At 33.2% G+C, this 18125-nt stretch overlaps 1 protein-coding gene across 1 annotated transcript in view; it reads left to right on the top strand.

Annotated features, from left to right (window-relative positions):
• The window catches only part of C2CD6 (C2 calcium dependent domain containing 6), a 106573-nt gene extending 90169 nt beyond the window's left edge, over positions 1 to 16404 (top strand). The window contains exons 14-16 of the mRNA XM_055344983.1: positions 8506 to 8580; positions 9709 to 13155; positions 16057 to 16404. Coding sequence (XP_055200958.1) covers positions 8506 to 8580; positions 9709 to 13155; positions 16057 to 16404 — 3870 coding nt within the window. The remainder of the gene's footprint in view (positions 1 to 8505; positions 8581 to 9708; positions 13156 to 16056) is intronic.
• The last annotated feature ends 1721 nt before the right edge of the window (positions 16405 to 18125 follow it).

Raw genomic sequence — 18125 nt, 5'->3', positions numbered from 1 at the left:
TCAAGAGCTTGCAGTGGTATAAGAGGGAATGAATAAGAAAACCAATACAGAGGAAGAAAGATATGAAGAGTGATTTGGTCGTATTGAGGCCCTGGAGCTAGATCTCCTCATTATATTAGCCAATTTCTTTCTTTTTTCTTAATGAAGTATTTTATTTCTAAATAAGTATATTTTATATTTTTGGTTATAATCCAAGATGATATTATTTATTTTTTTGTGTAGAATTTTCCATCTTTGGCCATTAGGAACTCTTTCAGTATATCCTTTGTTTCTTTAACATGCCTCCATCCTTTTGCTTTTTGAGCACTTTCCTACTTTCTGTACTGTAAGATATTCCAGGCTTATCTTGTAATTTTGTTACCCAAATCCTAGAATCAGTTTTTTCTACCAGGAGCCTTGGTTATTTATATTGGAGAATGATATTTTGAAACCAGGGTCTGGGAACTGGGTGTATGTGTTGCTATTGTGTCTAGGCAGCAGACAGTTAAATAATATATGTGTGTATACAAACCCATGTGTATACATATGTCTATACCTGTTTCTGTATATATATCTGTCTCTTTATATGTTTTGCTAATTATAAGTTTATATTGGTATCTCTGAATCTGTTCCAGAGTTTATTAACCCTCTTTTCTTGCTTTTGTCCAATGTAACTTCTCTTTCCCACAGTGAGAAACTTGGCTGTCATCATCCACTATTTATTTACTTATTTATTCCATCCCAATATAAGTGCAAAGTAGTGTCAGAATTCCTAAATTATACCATACCCATGAAGAACAAATTTACCTACTAGCACACTGTGTTTATGTACAGTTTACTTTGTTTTTATTACAATTTCCAGTCAAAACATTTTTTTCCAAAGTTACTAAGGTTAGTTCCTTTTTTCTCTTACCGCTTTCAGTGAGGTTATATATTTTACATTTGTAATACAGTTGGATTCATTTGTCAATGTCTGCATTACTTCTTCACTACCAACATTCTGTTTTTTATTGTTTTGAATTTACATATGTTAACGTTCATTCTTTGCGAAGTAGAGATCAATGGATTTTTGGCAAATGAATAATCATGTATTTTAATTAATTTTTTTAAAAAAATATTATCCATTGAAGTTTTTTCATTCCACTTGAGTCAGTTTTACAGATATTTTCCTATATGCTACTGGTGCTTTCCTAGACTGCTTATTATGATTAACTAGGCATCTGTACCTTAATTTTTCATCTGGTAGTTCATTGCTTATACAACCTATATATCAATTACATCACTTTAAGTGGCTGTAATGTTTTTATTTTAATAATAGGCAGTAGTTTTTTAATAATTAAAGTATAAACATACAATGTTATATAAATTTCAGATGTACAACATATTGATTCAACAATTCTATACATTATTCAGTGCACATTATGGGTGTGGTCACCATCTATCACCACATAATGCCACTGTCATACCTTTAGCTCTATTTCTCATACTTCATCCTCAGCATGGGAATCTATATCTCATGACTTCCAATGACTTTATTTTACAACTGGAAATGTGTACCTCTTAGTCTCCCTTATCTATTTTGCCCATCCCCCCATCTGCCTCCCTTCTGGCAGCTACCAGTTTTCTGTATTTAAGAGTCTGGTTTTCTTTTTTTATTTGGTTGAGTTTTTTGTTTTGTTGTGTTTTGTTTTTTAATTCCACATATAAGTGAAATCATATGTATTGTCTTTTTCTGACTCATTTCACTTAGCATGATACCCTATAAGTCCATTCATGTTGTCAAATGGCAAGATTTCATTTTTTATTATAATACCCAATACTTTTATTGCAAGTTCCTATATTGCTGTCTTAATATATGAACTCATTTAATCCCCATAGCAATCCTGTGAAGTAAATATTTTTAAATTATTTTGTGTGTGGTAAAGTTAAGTCATGGACTAGCTAACTGATTAGTCTGAGGATAATCAAGGTAAGCCTGGGTTTTGAACAGAGGCAGACTGCTCTGAAGTCTGTGCTGCAAACAACTAAATTCTACTATCTCTCGTTGTGAACCTGCATAAAAATTATTTAATCAATGCCTATTAATAATACCTTTTGGGGAAAAAAAGAATGCCCTTTGTAGTTTTTTGTAGGTTTTAAGCTTTTATGTTTTCCCACATCACCACCACCCCTAGCTTTTTTTAAAAATTAAAACAATACCTACACAGTCCCCCCAAAATCAGTCTGCACAGAAGGGTATAAAATAAAAAGAAAAAGTCATCCTTCCCCACCCACAGCTACACTATCTGTCTCCCTTACCCAAGACAACTGCTTTTAACAATTTGCCTTGTAATTCTTGTAAGTTTTATTATAGTTTTAAATTATGTAGTTCAAACTTTATTTATCAACTAATCAACTTCAGGTAGAATATGTTGATGTCACTCTGAAAGATGATTTAGAGCATTTATAATATTTCAAACCTTCTTTCTATAACTTTTCTTCTCAGTTTTATTAGACATTATTTTTCTAATGGTTATTTGTAACGCTGTGATTAATATGTTTAAAATATTTCTTGGCATGTGATGTGATGAGTACTGAGTGTTATACTATATGTTAGCAAATTGAATTTAAAAAATAAATTAAAAATTCTTGTCATATAAACCAATAGGCATTATCTACCAACTTCCTACTATGAAAGATGAAAAAGATTTTTTTTAAAGTTTCATTTTCCTATCCCTTCCATTTTATTTTTGTTGTCATTGTTACTTATATATTATCATTTCTCTGTCAAGGTTTCTAATACATTGTTATATTGCTCTAGTTAAATCGCCCATGCTTTGTTTATAGATTGGCTCTATTTTAAAATATAAGAAAAATCAATGTATAAATAATAATAAGTAATTAGTATAATAAGTATAATTCATAATAAAATTTAATATAATTTATATAAATACAATTTATAATAATTAGTACTTATAAATAACATAGTATTATAATTTAAATATAAATCTCTGCCAAACTAAATAATGTATGTAATAGATCCATGAAAAGTAAATGTCACATGTCTGCTTCTAGTAAAGATGGACTTTAGAGGAATGTGATTTGTCTTTCTTCCTTTATCAATAAGAAAACCAGAAACAAAATTATGGAAAAGCAGTTTTTAGACATTGAGAAGATGATAGTATGGGACTATAATTTCTTAAGAAAAGGACAAAGTCACACCAGTTTTCTGCACAGCAGCACCAGGAGAGAGAACCAAAACAGAGCTTGGAGGTCTCACTGAATTGAAGAGATTAAAGTTTGGTGCACAGAGGCAAAATTTGTGGAGTACAGTACTGGAGTGGAAGGAAATGTAGAACACGAAATCTCCAGATAACTGTGAAGGATGTCCCCTTTAGTCTTTGGGATTAATCTGAGTAGTGAAATAATAGAGGCAAGAAAAAGAACCACTGAAAAAAAGTATTGGGTAGAACATTCTGGGAACTCACATAGCTAGAAATAAACCATTTTCCTATAGGCCAGAGAGAAAAGCGTATGTGACAGCAAATAGAGGGCCCATCTTTGTTGAGAGACTAAGCCCTACATTAAAGGCTTTTGGACAATACCCCCTCACCACCAATAAATTTCTCAGTATCTTAATATGTACTAGTACTTAATATGTACTAATAAAATACTAGATTAAAGAAGAAAGCAAGATCTAGAAACCAAAAGCAAGATCTAGAAAATTTATCATTCTCAGCATCCAATAAGAAATTATAGACATACCCAAAAAAGCAAGAAAATTTGACCCATAATGCAGGGGAAAATCAATTACTAGGAACAGACCTAGAAATGACAGAGAACATGGAACTAACAGAAAAGGATGTTTAAAGAACTATTACAAATACATTCCATATATTCAAGGTGGTAGGATAAACATGAGCATGATGAGGAAAGAAATGGAAGGTATAGATAGACAAAATGGAATTTTTAGAGATGAAAAAGGAAGTAATAGTAATATTAGATGCTAGCAAAATATCAGTAAACCTGAAGGGATAGAAGTTATAGAATAAAGCACAATGAGAAAAAAAATTTGTAAAAAGGAGAGTGTAAGTAACTTGTATGAAAATATCAAGTGTAAGACATACATGTAATTGGAGACTTATAGGGAGGCGAAACTAAAAAATGTATTTGAAGAAATTATGGCCAAAAGTTTTTCATATTTAATGAAACTATAAACCACAGAACAAGAAATTCAATGAACTCAAAGAGATTGACCTAAAAAAAATTCTCAGACATATCATAATCACTTTGCTGAGAATCAGTAGTAAAGAGAAAACCTTAGGGGGAGGGGAGAAGAAGGCACATTTATTGTAGAGGAAGAAATATACTTTTTGTTAGAGATTATGCAAGGGAGAGGACTGTGTAATGCCATCTTTAATAGAAGGAAAAACATCACGAACCTAGAATTCTTTAACCAGTTATACTATTTTTCAAAACAGAAGTTAAAATACCCTTTCAGCAAACAAAAGCTGAGAATTCATTGCAAGAAGACCCCCACCATATTGAATAAATATTCAAGGAAAGTGATATAAACAAAATGGTAGAATAAACAGCTCCAAGTTTTTATTCCTCTGAAAAACATTGAAAAAGCATCCAGAAGCTATCTGAGCCAGCTCATAGGAGCTCCGGAAAACAATAAAATTTTATGGCAACTAAGCAAATACCCAATGAAGAAAAAGCCATCTTCAAAATGATAGGAAATTTCATGGCATTTTTACTCTTGCTTTACTTCTTCCTAGGATATCAGCACTCTTGGTCTTGAGCAGTGGCAGCCCAATTCCCAGTAACCTTGATTGAACTAGATAAAGCATAGGAAGACCTTATGTGCATACATACCTTATGTATGTATGTTTTAATCTTGGTCGATACAGGAAGGACTGACTAGTTCAGCTCTGTCTCACATAACTTGGAATTCAGGCAGGTCAGTTAGATCCTGTCAGCTGAGTCTGCCGTTTGTTTGTTTGTTTGTTTGTTTGTTTGTTTGTTTGTTTTCATGAGAGACAGAGAAAGAGAGGCAGAGACATAGGCAGAGGGAAAAGCAGGCTCCATGCAGGGAGTCCAATGTGGGACTTGATCCTGGGACCCCAGGATCATGACCTGAGACAAAGGCAGACGCTCAATCACTGAGCCACCCAGGCATCCCTCTATTTTAAGATAGTCTTTCAGAAGATTCTCCCAACAACTTCCAGTTATATGTAGTTGGCCAGAAACTTGTCACATAGTTACCCTTGTCTTCAACAGAGGCTGGAAAATGTAGGGTTTTGTTTTGTTTTGTTTTTTGTTTTTTAAGCAGGGAACATTTCCACCTAAATGCTAAAAAAATTTATGTTCCTAAGATAATATATATTGTGGGAAGTCAATGATCAGTCTCTGTCACAGAGAACAAGAGGTTAGTTAGGAGACTAATGTTTGGAAAAAGATCATAGTGGCTTGTGCTACAATGGTAGTGGGGTTGATGGGGAGATATAACCGGACATTCAATATATTTTGAAGGCAGCAAACACAGGAGTTAATGCTGGATTAGATATGGTAAAGAGGAGAGAAATAAAAAAGTGATATTTAGGTTATAAGCTAGAAGATGGTATAATCAATAACTGAGATGAGGAAAAATAGAGAAAGGACAAGGTTCTATGGGTTTGAGAGAGAGGGAGGGGAACAGCATTAGTAATCCAGAATTCTCTTTTGTGATTTGTTAAATCTGAGATACCTATTACACAGCTAAGAGGAAATCATGATCTTTTTGATAACTTGAGATACTACTTTTTTGAAAATCTTAAAATATTTTTTTAATATCTCAAGATACTATTTGGAATGTTTTCCAAGGGTCACCTTCTCCTCACATTCCTCAAAAATAATCTCTATTTACTCTGGGGTTAATTCTGTTTGTTCTTATTGATTCTTCATTGCATGTATTGATTTTCTTCATATATCTGGTAAACTTTGTTGGCTCATTTTATGTTTGTGAATGAAGGAATATATTGACTGTATAGTTATGCTTTGTGTGACGGGCAAGATTCCCTGGAGGGTAAATGGGGATGGAAGAGGCTAGGCAGGATGGCTGGGGACTCAACAATATTTCCAAAGAACCCATGAGTTTCTCTCCTAGATGGAACTTCCTTTTCTTTCTTTTTATACCCTTTTTGTTATCTGATGTGGAAATGTCATCGACAGCAAGCTCTATTCTGCTTCCCTGTCAAGGCTCAAAACTCATAGGATCTCTACCTGGGCAGATTGCACATTTACTTTAGAAAGCAGGTTTTTTGATGTTCTGGGTAGATGACTGAGAAAGACAATGCTACCAGCAGCATATACTCTGGTATGCTGAAAAGGAGAAGAGCCAGCTGTTCTGAATGCATCTTTTTAATTAATGATAATTGCACCATCATCTGAAACTCTTTGAAATGCTGTCCTTGAATTTTTTGCTTCTAAGATCCACCTGATTTCTGTCGTTCAAGACTCTAATTTTCTTGATGGGGGTTTCTATTCAATCAATCACATCTGCTTTCATAATTTCTGAATTTTCTCAACTTTCTAAATCCTGGTGTCTCATTGATTTCCAGTATTGCTATGGGATTTTTCTTTTTGAAATATTGTTTTCTGTTAATTCACTAGGACCTTGGGAGGTAGGAGAGAATAGAACCACATGTTTAGTCCATCATCTTGAAGCTTCTATATTGGTTTGTTTTACTGTCATTTTCTGACTTCCTGAGATAAATGCTTAAAGTATTTCTCTCTAGTGTAAATATACTGTTTTTTTTAATTCATAAAGCACTTCATATTCTTTAAATAACAATACAGAGTTAAATGGCATAAAAGTTCTTGTCTAGAGATGTTCGTATTTTATGTCCTTTCACACATTTTTTTAAGCTTATATTAGGGAAGAGTTTTTTTTTTAATTTTTTTATTTATTTATGATAGTCACAGAGAGAGAGGCAGAGACACAGGCAGAGGGAGAAGCAGGCTCCATGCACCGGGAGCCTGACGTGGGATTCGATCCCGGGTCTCCAGGATCGCGCCCTGGGCCAAAGGCAGGCGCCAAACTGCTGTGCCACCCAGGGATCCCTAGGGAAGAGTTTTTATATCTTTTGTGTTTTTTACAAAAAAAGATAATATATATATTTTTACTGTTCTTCAGCTTTGTCATATATATTTCATTTATAAATTTTCTACTAAATTTGTTTAAAATAATGGAATTTCAAATGTTGGAGTTCAAGCTGTTTTAGGGAAATTTGGAGAAATTCAAGCAAAGAAAAACAAAACAATCAAAAGAACAGATGTGGAAAAGTCTGAGGTGTATTTTAAGAATTCATAGACACATCTGTCTGAAGGGGAGAAGTTATAGGGAATATTGAGAAACTTGTAGAAATAATTTAGTCAATGTGTTAAGACAAATAGCTGCAAAAGTGGGAAGCTGATGAAAATTTAAAGTCATGTTATTAACTGCTTAATATTAATGAACAGTTAAAGGTATTACTAATGGAAACATCATTCATTGAACTGCTATTTTAATTAACTTGATATATAATAAACCTCCTGCTGTCTAAAGGAGATAATATATTGGAAAGTAGTTTGTAGTACTAAGTACTCTCAAAGAGACGGTGTCAAGTTTTGTCTAGCTGAGTTGGCAGGGTGAATACACATTATGATACTTCCAAAGAATCACTTTTAGTCACTGCAGTCTTGATTGTGTAGTGGAAGGAGTATCCAATGAAAATTTAAGATGCTTAGGATTTAGGCTACTAATCATCTGGATAACTTGGGGCAACAAACTTCAAGTTCAGATTCTTGTATGAAACGAGTAGGATTGGATTATCTCTAAAGCATCTTTCATCTCCAAAAATTCAGTGGTTTTATGATTCTATAATTGTTCCTATAGACCTTAATCTAGAATCAAGTGTTTCCTTAGGCAGTGTAAGTACCCATTTAGCAATTACAGGTAAAGGAATCATTAAAAATGCTTTCTATCCCAAATGCCATTTATTTATTTTTTTTTAAAGGTAAGAAGGGGCAGAGGGAAAGGAAGAGAGAATCCTAAGCAGGCTCCACACCCAGCACATGAGCCTCATGCAGGGCTAGATCTCACGACCCTGAGATCATAACCTAAGTCAAAATCAAGAATTGGATGCTTAACCAACTGAACCACCTGGGGCCCCTAAATGCCAGTTATTATCTAATCCATTTTATAACCTTTTAAAATGAAATTATATTAATTCTCACAATTCTATTTCTTTTCTGCTTTTGTTTTTGCTTCAAGTTGCTGTGCATTGTCTTGATTTTACAAACTCAGGATGAATATTATAGTATCAAAAGCTAAGATGATATGTGTAAATGTATTATATATGTATAGATTTCTTTGATAATTGACAAAGTAAATTATAGTAGTTATGAGAAAAATATTTAGGTTTTAAGCTTTTTTATGTCTTTATACATTGAAAGAATAAAATTATCTTGGGAAATATCCTTGCATTATAAGCAGTCTAAAATTAAAACTTCTCTTTTTATAAGGTGATTTTTTCACCAGTGGAATACACTTTACCATCTTTCAGACCGGAATTTATAGAATTCAAACCAAAGTATCCAGTGAGTCCTGAATTATCCTATCCCAATAGCAATTATATTTAAATACTAGGCTTCTCTAATATTTTATATAATTTAATGGTTCCTAAACCAGACTACCCATTATAAACACCTGGCTGTCTTTTAAAAAATATCTGTTCTCAGGTCCTACCTCTGACCTGATGAATCTCAATCTGGAAGTGAAGCCTGGGAATCTGTATATCTCAGAAAAACCCAGGGAATTCTTATGCTGTCATCTGGATATCAACTAACATTTGAGGAACAGTTACAATAAATTGTATCCATTACAATGAAGTTTGAACAACTAAGTTGAAATAAACTAAAACACATACTAAGCTGATTACTTCACATTTTGCTTTTTTTCAACTGGATAATATAGAAGTTGTATGAACAAACATTAGAATATGTTTGAAATATTTGAATAAACTTCATCCCAAAGGCTATTTCAGTGATAGACAAGTTCGATCCCAGAGCAACAAAACTGCCCATGGATATTACACTGAAATTTCCCTATAATCCAGAATTTTTTATACTACGCTCTTTTAGCCATTTATCAGGCATGTGTGATATTCATCAAAAAGTAAGATTCTACTGTGACATGCTAAGTAGTGGGTGAAACTCATCATCATTGTTAAAATTTGCAGACTTAAAAGCAGATGATCTATGCTCCCAAGTTAGTCTTTAGAAAATATTTGTGATACTTTTAATAGAATATCTACTACTTGCTTTGCATTTAAATGTTTTTTTTATTGTTACTAAAATGGTAAATATTTCTAGGATAGGACTTAAATCTTGATGTTAGCTATTGTTTAAGTAAGTGCAGCTAACACTGGAAATTAAGTTCTTTAAAAAAAAAACTATGAATGCAGTTTAAGTATTTAAAATACTCTAGGTGGCAAAAAGCTCTCGGATACAAAATAGTATAGTATCAGAATTACGAATTTTAAAATTTTGCCTTAAAATTTTCATTCCAATTTCAAATATTTTAAAATAATTAGTTTTCTCTTTGTAGACAGTAAGTAGATGAATAGATAATTTGACAGATTGCTCAAAGAAAATTAACTAGCAAATTTATTATAAATTCAAATAAATACTACAGAATTTTCTAACCTTTTGTTTTTAACATTACAGTTCCAGGAATTCAACTCTAAGAATGGTTTTGATCCTTTTCTAAGGAATATAAACCACAAAATGTCAGTCGGAAAAAGGAAAGAGCAAGATATGTACAAATGTAGAAATATTTTAAGTGCAGAGGTTATAGAGCATGAAGACCAAGATCCTCCTTACCCAACATATTCAAAAACTGCAAGACCTACTAATAAAACCTGGCCTCATGATCCTGGCATCACCACAGCAAAGACTTTAGGCACAGAGACTAAGCTAAAGTTAGCCCATGATTCCGATTGCATCACGATAAAGACTTTAGACACTAAGAAAAAGTTAAAAGAAAGACTACCAAATGTATCTCTACCTAATTTTGAAGCAGAATCATCAATGACTGGAAATGTAAATACATGTCGCTTCTCAAAATCATTAAATCTTACTTCTCACCTAGAAAATTTAAAACAATCAATTATGTTCAAGTCAATTTTAAGTAAAAATCTGCAAGACCTTTCAGATAAGTTATTTTCTAAACCAGAGTTTTCTGTGGACACTGAAGCAAGAAAGGAAAGTCATAGTTCTCCACTTCCAAGTGTTTATGATGAGCCACCAAGTAGTTTGGAAAACAAAGTATTTGAAAAAGTTAAAGATTTAAATAGCAGGCTTTCAGAAAAATATATTTTAAGTTCAAAGTCTCTTTTAAGACAAATAATTAAAGATATTCCTGCAGATTCACTTTCAGAAGGTGGACCAAGAAATTCTCCAGTGGTAGAAAGGGCACTTGTCTCTGAAAAACACTTGGAAGCTGGTGAGATTGATTTTCCAATAAAAAATAATTTCAAAAAGAAACATTCAAAAATTGAACTGTCTAGCTCCAAACCAGATGTAAGTGACAGTGCACATGATTATGTTATAAAGCAAATATTCACTGCACCTGTCTTCTCAGAGTTGGAAGTGGGAGTGAAAGAATTAAGTGGGACATCAGTAAATTTGGAGAATCAATTACCCACAGCTTGGGAGAGTATATCTTCAAATATTCTACTTCAATATGAAGAAAACAATGATGAAATAGAATTGCCACAGGCCAAATCTGTTATAAGCCAGATAATACAAGCATTTCCTATAGATAGTCTTTTGGAATCTGGGATAATCAAAGTGATAGAATTAGATAAAGAATATCAGAAGAGATCTGTAATGGCTTCAGAGACCGTCTTTGCTGGAGAAGAGCCAAAGTATTCCACAGAGGATTATTTGGAAACCCAAAGCAGTATAGAACCTCTTTCAGATCAGAATACACTCATCATTCCCAAAGAAACCACTTCTTTGAATAGAGTTGAATATGTGGATGAAGGTCAAAATTTATCCCTACAACATTCAAAATATCAGTCAGCACCAGATAAAAAAACAGATATGCCAAATAATAGTCAGAGGTTTGCTAGAGAAGAAAATGATCTAAATTCTACTTTAGAAAATTTAAGTAACTCATTAATGGGTAAACTTAATGATTCAGATGTAATAATGTTAAAATCCTTCTTAAAACATACGTTTAATATTTTTTTCAAATATAATCAGTTTGATAGAAGACAACCAGAAAAAGAATTAGAAAGACTAATTCAGCATCCTGTTCCAAATAATACAGAAGAGCTTGAAGAAATCAAAGAGAATTTTGATAAAGCAGATAAATTAGACAGAAAACCTATTTTGAGTCCAAAACTGCGTATATTTCTAGAAGAACTCTCAGAGTCAGAAATAAAAAATTTAAAATCTGAACTAAGTAAACATATCCAACATTACCTTGTAGAAAGACTTTCAGAATCTGGACACATCACCAAAGAAGACTTACCAAAAATCTATCAAAATCTGTATTTGATGAATGAGAAAGTGGAGCCAAAAGGGCAAAATATTTTTCTGGAAAAATATTCGGAAACCGTAAAAGAAATCATGTCTTTTGTAAATAATTTTAATCATCATTTCATAGATAAACATTTGGAAATAAAGCTAAGATCTTTTTTAAATGAGATTCTCCAAAACTATTTCCTAAAAAACCTTTCTGAAAGCAGTTTATTTAAAGAGACAGAATCTGACACTGTCCACTCAAACATGTCTTCTCTAAGAACTAAAAGTGCCTCCATATCTTTTCATGAGTTAAGACAAGACATTTCAAGGGGGAGTTTTGGGAAGAGACTTGACTTAAAGATGAAATATCCTTTAAATAAATCTCTACAAAACTATCTTATAGCTTTAACAGAAAATGAACTTTTAAATCTAAAAGCCAATTTAAGCAAACACCTCCAGAGCCTTTTTATAGAAAAACTTTCAAAGTCAGGACTACTCACAGAAAGACAATTAGAGGGGATCAACCAACATATAAATTTGATCAATTCTAGTACTATACCATTAAAATGTATAAAGCCAGATTTATCTTTTAGAAATGAAAATCAACTTATGGAAGAGAATTCAGAAAAGCAAAATAAATATTCAAAAATTATTCAAAAAACGACTTTACAAAAAGTTCCTAAAGATAGACTTACTGAAACAGAACTGACCAAAAAGGAAGAAAGGGAATATTTTTCCTTACAGCATATTAAGGAAAATCCATCAATAATTGAGGAACAGAAAAGATACTATCCTAAAGAAGGAGCCAAAACCTTGAGATTAATTAAACTACAACCTTCTTTCATCAAAAACACCCAAGTGATTCCATTAAATAAGTCATCAGAAAGACTTACAGATATAGTACTTAAGAAACACAGGAAAGAATATGGTTTTATCCAGCTTCCTCGAGCAGAAAATTATGATTTTAAAACAGATATTCAAGACCCACATAGTTGGAGTGGCAAATCAAAAGCAAGTCAGTCAAATGTTTGCTTTGAAAGGACACTAAAAACAAAGCCCCTTGGAAAAAAAGAGCATAATATGTGTAAGTTGATAGCACAGGAAAAACCTGAAGCTGTACTGTCACTTTATCCAAGAATTCCTAATTGCAAAATGCCAAGTGAAAATGAAGACTATGTATACAAATACACTTTTCCTTCCAGGCAGAGTAGCACTTTAACTCATTTCAATTTAGAGGCTGGGGAGAAATCAAAGTTAGAAGACCAGTATATTCGGAGGTTGAAAGGAAATAATAATAATAATAAAAAACAACATTTAGTAACATTTGCACAATACAAAAAAATACATACTCTTTCTGTAAGAGAAAATGGAATTTGTGATGAAAAATATGCCAAGTTCCCTGAATCACAGTCTTTAAAGTACAAAATTGTGGAAGCTCAGAAAAACTCAAAACCATCCCTCTTCCCAGAAGTATTAAAGACAGAAAATCTAAAGCCCAAGGTACGAAAAGAAAGAGACCGTGTCAACAAACAAAAGAAGTCATTTAGCAAGATACTACCAACCACACTGCCCACCACAAGAATTCTAAGGAAATCTGTTCCAAGAACATTGCTTCACTGGACCGCAAGAAGAACTATACATGTAATACTGTTTTTCTAAGTCTTCTAGTTTTGTATTTAGCAAAGTTTGTAAATACTCTACTTTACGGTATATATGTCTGTATGCAAGTATGTGTGTAACCTTTGTTGCCCCAAGATATACGGACTGTCAAATTTTAAAAAATTCTTCTGACATTCAAATTCACCTCACCCAATTCAAAACACAGTCTCAAAATCAGGAGACTGGTAACACATTTAGTGCCTTTGTGTAAAATAGATAAAGGCCACTCCCTCTGGAGCACGAATTAGAAAAAGACACCCACCCTTTCTTCTGAGCAGACACTGTAGACTGAGACACCCTGGAGCAAGAGCACATTGCTCTGTCCATGGAAAACTGATTTCAGCCACAACTCACCCCTCAGCCAGGGACTCCATGCAGGCACAACCGATACAATTATTGGCAGTGGCTGTATACTATGGAAACATAGCTGGGATTTTGTTTTCATGCAGATATAAATATATAATTCTCAGATTGCTAAGTTATATTTGTTTCAGTAAACAAAGATATATGCCAGTTATTCTGATAAGCATTAGATATGCAATTTTTTTCAAATTTATATATATGCATTTATAATCTATTGGACTATGGATGAAAAAATTTTAATTTAACTTCTATTACCATTGCCCCTCTGGTATATCATGTGCTAAGAAACCTGGAATTCAAACCTATTTATAATATTAACATAAAACAATTAGGAAGGTAAACCTGCTGCCAGACTTTATGCGAACCATTCTAAAGCAAAGTTAAAATCTAGGAGTGGAAGGACTTACTTTAATTTTCTGGACTACTGCTCTTCTCCGTTAGTGTATATAAATAGGTATGACCCACAACTGAGAGAACTAATATATCCCAAAATAGTATTACATTGATAGTTTGATGTGCATAATCCTTTGAATGAGAAAGTAGGTCTAATTTAGAACAGTTGCTTTTTTTTTTTCTTAGAACAGTTGCTTTGAATTTGCTTTCATAGTAAAGCAAATTTAGCTTTAGTAAGTAGTAAAATTAGTAGCAGGGAAAATATTATCAATGCAGCTTATACTCTTAACTTTGGATTTCTCTTTCCTATTAAATTTGGTAATTTAGTATTGACTGTGTGTGTACACACTTAGTGGATACGTGTGGGTATCAACTATGACAAGGAAGTAGAAGATGGGCTCATAGTTTTGGGAAAGGAAAGACTTTTTGAAGTTCCTTTACACAAATTGAATCTTTAATATCATTTTTCCAAACAAAACAATAAATAGTGTTTATATCATATAATATGAGATCATATAGGATCTCAGAAACTTTATCCTGAGAGTGGGCAGGAGAGATGGAGTTATCTTTATTTTTCTCTGTTAAACCAGCAGTCCCTAACCTTTCCTTTCCAGTGGAGTTGAGAAAATTGAGTGGTAGGAGAGCATTTTTTTCAGATCATTGGAAAGACTTGCTCATCTGATTCTTTTCTAAAATCCTAGAATCTCCCAAAGGAGTCAAAATAGAAGATCAGAAATTGAATTGTAGGACCATCCAGAAAAGTAACCAGTTGTGTGGGTCTCCATGCCCTTCGGCTGGTACTCCAGCAATCAGTTATTTCATCTGTAAAGCAAGAATTGTATATTACCAAAGTAGTAGAAATTCCCTTAAATGTGGCTTACCTAATTGTTCCACATACATAAGAGGGGAAGAGGAAGAATGTTTCCTTGCCTTCTTCAAACCCAGGCAAAAATAGAGTAGGTAGAATTTGTTTTTAGACTCTTTATACCCCCTTTTTTGTAAATCTTTCTTGCTGCACTAATTCTTAGTCCTGTACAACCTCTCTCTACCCTCCAATTCTATTAATTCATTCTCACCTTCTCTCTAAATCAGGATAGCTTATTGCTTTGGTGTGGTCATCTCTGCAAAGTGTTAAGGGACAAGATGCTCAGACTGCATGGGAAACTAGTTCATACTAGCGTAAGAATGACTAATAGCTCCATACCCTCTTAGGGATAATTGTAGGTTATTATATGTTTATTATAAAAGAGAGTCGTATTATGTAAATTTTTAAAAAAGAAAAGGAAAACAAAGCCCATAATCCTATCACCCTAACCCAAAATTTATTTTTTAAAAAATTAATTTTGGTGTATATCTTTCTAGTTATTTTCCTAAATGTTTTACTTCTTTACTCAGAATGTACATAAAAATTTTTATTACTTTAAACAATATAACTATGTCCTTGGATGCCAGGATCTCTATGTGTGCGTGAAGGTGCATTAAAGAAGATGTTTATTAACTTTTAAAGAATGAAACTCTGGATGATATAAAGTATCAGTTCATGATTTATATTTGGGGTTGGAGAAAATATATTTTGGAGAAGAATTATAGAATAGGCTAACTGCCTTGGTCTAGGAGTCTGATTCCTAAGGACAGCTCTCCTAAGTTTTTCTGGTTTCCAGCTTCGTATCTTCTATCCCTTCTAAAATACAAGATCCTTTGAAACATTGGCCTTTTTTTTTTAAAGCATGGTTTCTTTTTTCTTTTTCTTTTCTTTTTTTTTTTTTTTTTAATTCATTCACGAGAGACAGAGAGAGAGAGAGGCAGAGACACAGGCAGAGGGAGAAGCAGGCTCCATGCAGGAAGCCTGACGAGAGACTCAATCCCAGTCTTCCAGGATCACACCCTGGGCTGAAGGCGGCGCTAAAGCGCTGAGCCACCTGGGCTGCCCCAAAAGCATGGTTTCTGTAATAGGATCTAATAGGAGGCATTGGGTTTAAGATCTGAATTTGGGGACTGCCTATAAAATATTTGTTGCCTTTATTTTTTCTCTTTAACTGTTGATATTACAAACTTCAGTTCTTGGAAATTTGAATGTATTTTTAAGAAAACTAACTCACCAACATGAATTTTTATTTTAATATTTAGGATTGTTCGGATAGATTTGAGGATATACCTGTGACCCCATTTAAGCATGCTGAACAAGCAAAATCAAGAACAAAGCTTTTAGGAAAAAGCTCAGATGATAGCCATAATCAGTTAAAACACTTCACAAGACCGAATACTGCTCCAGAGGTTAACAAACGGCAAGAGAGCTACAATGGAAAATTTACAAGTCCTCGAATGGTTTCAGCAGGTTTAGTGTACGTCAATGATGCAATCCCAAATTATGAAATCCATAAAATGCGGCAAAAAAAAAGATTAAGAGAGAATATTGAAAAGTGTTCACTCATTTGTGATATTATCCAAATGTTAAAAGTTCAAAACGATATATAAGGCCAACAGTCAATTTGTCCAATTAACAAAATGGTTTGGAGATCTGTCCTTTTGTGTGATAGAAATCAACCAAATTTCATCTTGTTAGAACCATTTTGTTTAAATTAAAATGAAAAAGAAGCACTTTTGATGTAAATGTGTTTTTGTTTATGAACCTTAGGGAACAGACCAAGAAATACATATTCAGTTCATATTTGTTAAGTTTTATTTTCCAGCTTTTCTTTTTACTGTATAACAATATCCTATCGGTTGATAGTCCTCTGATTTCCCAAATCTTTGTTAGTCTCTAATTATTTCTGTCTACCCAGTGTTCAGGGTCTTTATTTGCAGTTATTTATGTTTAGCCTTTTATTATGAATATACTTATTTTTGGCTCTAAGTATATTTCCAGATTCAACAGTATGTAATTTTCTGGGCTTAGGGAACATCCACTAATTTTAATATCATCTGCTATTACAACTTTTGTACTATAAGTAAATATAAGAACAGATTTAATACTATTTCCTGAGGCACCTCCTATGGTGGACCAACTCTTCTAACTTACTCAGAAAACTATGAAAGGACCTCTTTAATAGCATGAAACTTAGGAAATCACATTAAACTTTTATCACATTAAATCACATTTAATCACATTAAACAGGGATGCCAGGGTGGCTCAGCAGTTTAGCACCTGCCTTCATGCCCAGGGCGTGATCCCGGGGTTCTGGGTTCGAGTCCCACATCAGGTTCCCTGCATGGAGCCTGCTTCTCCCTCTGCCTGTGTCTCTGCCTCTCTCTCTCTCTATGTGTGTCTCTCATTAATAAATAAATAAAATTTTAAAACTGTAGAAACTGCATAAAAATTAGCAAGATCAACATAGGAGTTATTTTTATTATTTGAGAGAGACTTCTGAGAATTGGTTCTACCCCCCCCTTTTTTTAAATTCAAGTATAATTAACATGCAGTTTTATATTAGTTTCAGGTATACAATATAGTGATTCAACAATTCTATACATTACTAAGTGTCCATCAAGGTAAGTGTACCTTTAATCCCCTTCACCTGTTTCACCCATCCACCGACCTACCTCCCCTCTAGTTACATTTAGAGTCTGGTTTTTTGTCTTTTTTTATTGTTCATTTGTTTTTTAAATTCTACATGAGTGAAATCATATGGTATTTGTCTCTCTGACTTACTTCCCTTAGCATTATACCATGTAGATCCATTCATCTTGTGGCAAGTAGCAATGTTACTTTCTTTTTTATTGCTGAGTAATATTCCTATGTGTGTGTGTGATGTCTATCCATTCATCTAGCAATGCACACTTGAGCTGCTGCCATATCTTGACTATTGTAAATAATGCTCTAATAAACATAAGGATGCATATATCTTTTCAAATTAGTGTTTTTGTATCCTTTGGGTAAATACCCAATAGTAGAATTACTGGATCATATGGTAATTCTATTTTTAATTTTTTGAAAAACTGCCAGACTGTTTTCCACAGTGGCTGCATTGGTTTGTATTCTGGCAAACAGTGCATGAGGGGTATTTTTTCTCCACATCCTCACTAACACTTGTTATTTCTTATGTTTTTTATTTTACCCATTCTGACAGGTGTTAGGTAATTTCTCATTGTGGTTTTGATTTGCACTTCCCTGATGATGAGGGATGTTAAACATCTTTTCATGTGTGTATCTTCTTTGGAAAAAGGTCTATTCATCTCCTCTGCCCATTTTTAAACTG

The sequence above is a fragment of the Nyctereutes procyonoides genome, unplaced genomic scaffold (genome assembly GCF_905146905.1).
Source record: "Nyctereutes procyonoides isolate TBG_1078 unplaced genomic scaffold, NYPRO_anot_genome, whole genome shotgun sequence".
Taxonomy (NCBI): Eukaryota; Metazoa; Chordata; class Mammalia; order Carnivora; family Canidae; genus Nyctereutes; species Nyctereutes procyonoides.
The sequence above is the reverse complement of the archived record's forward strand: the minus strand, read 5'-3'. Positions and strand labels throughout refer to the sequence as shown.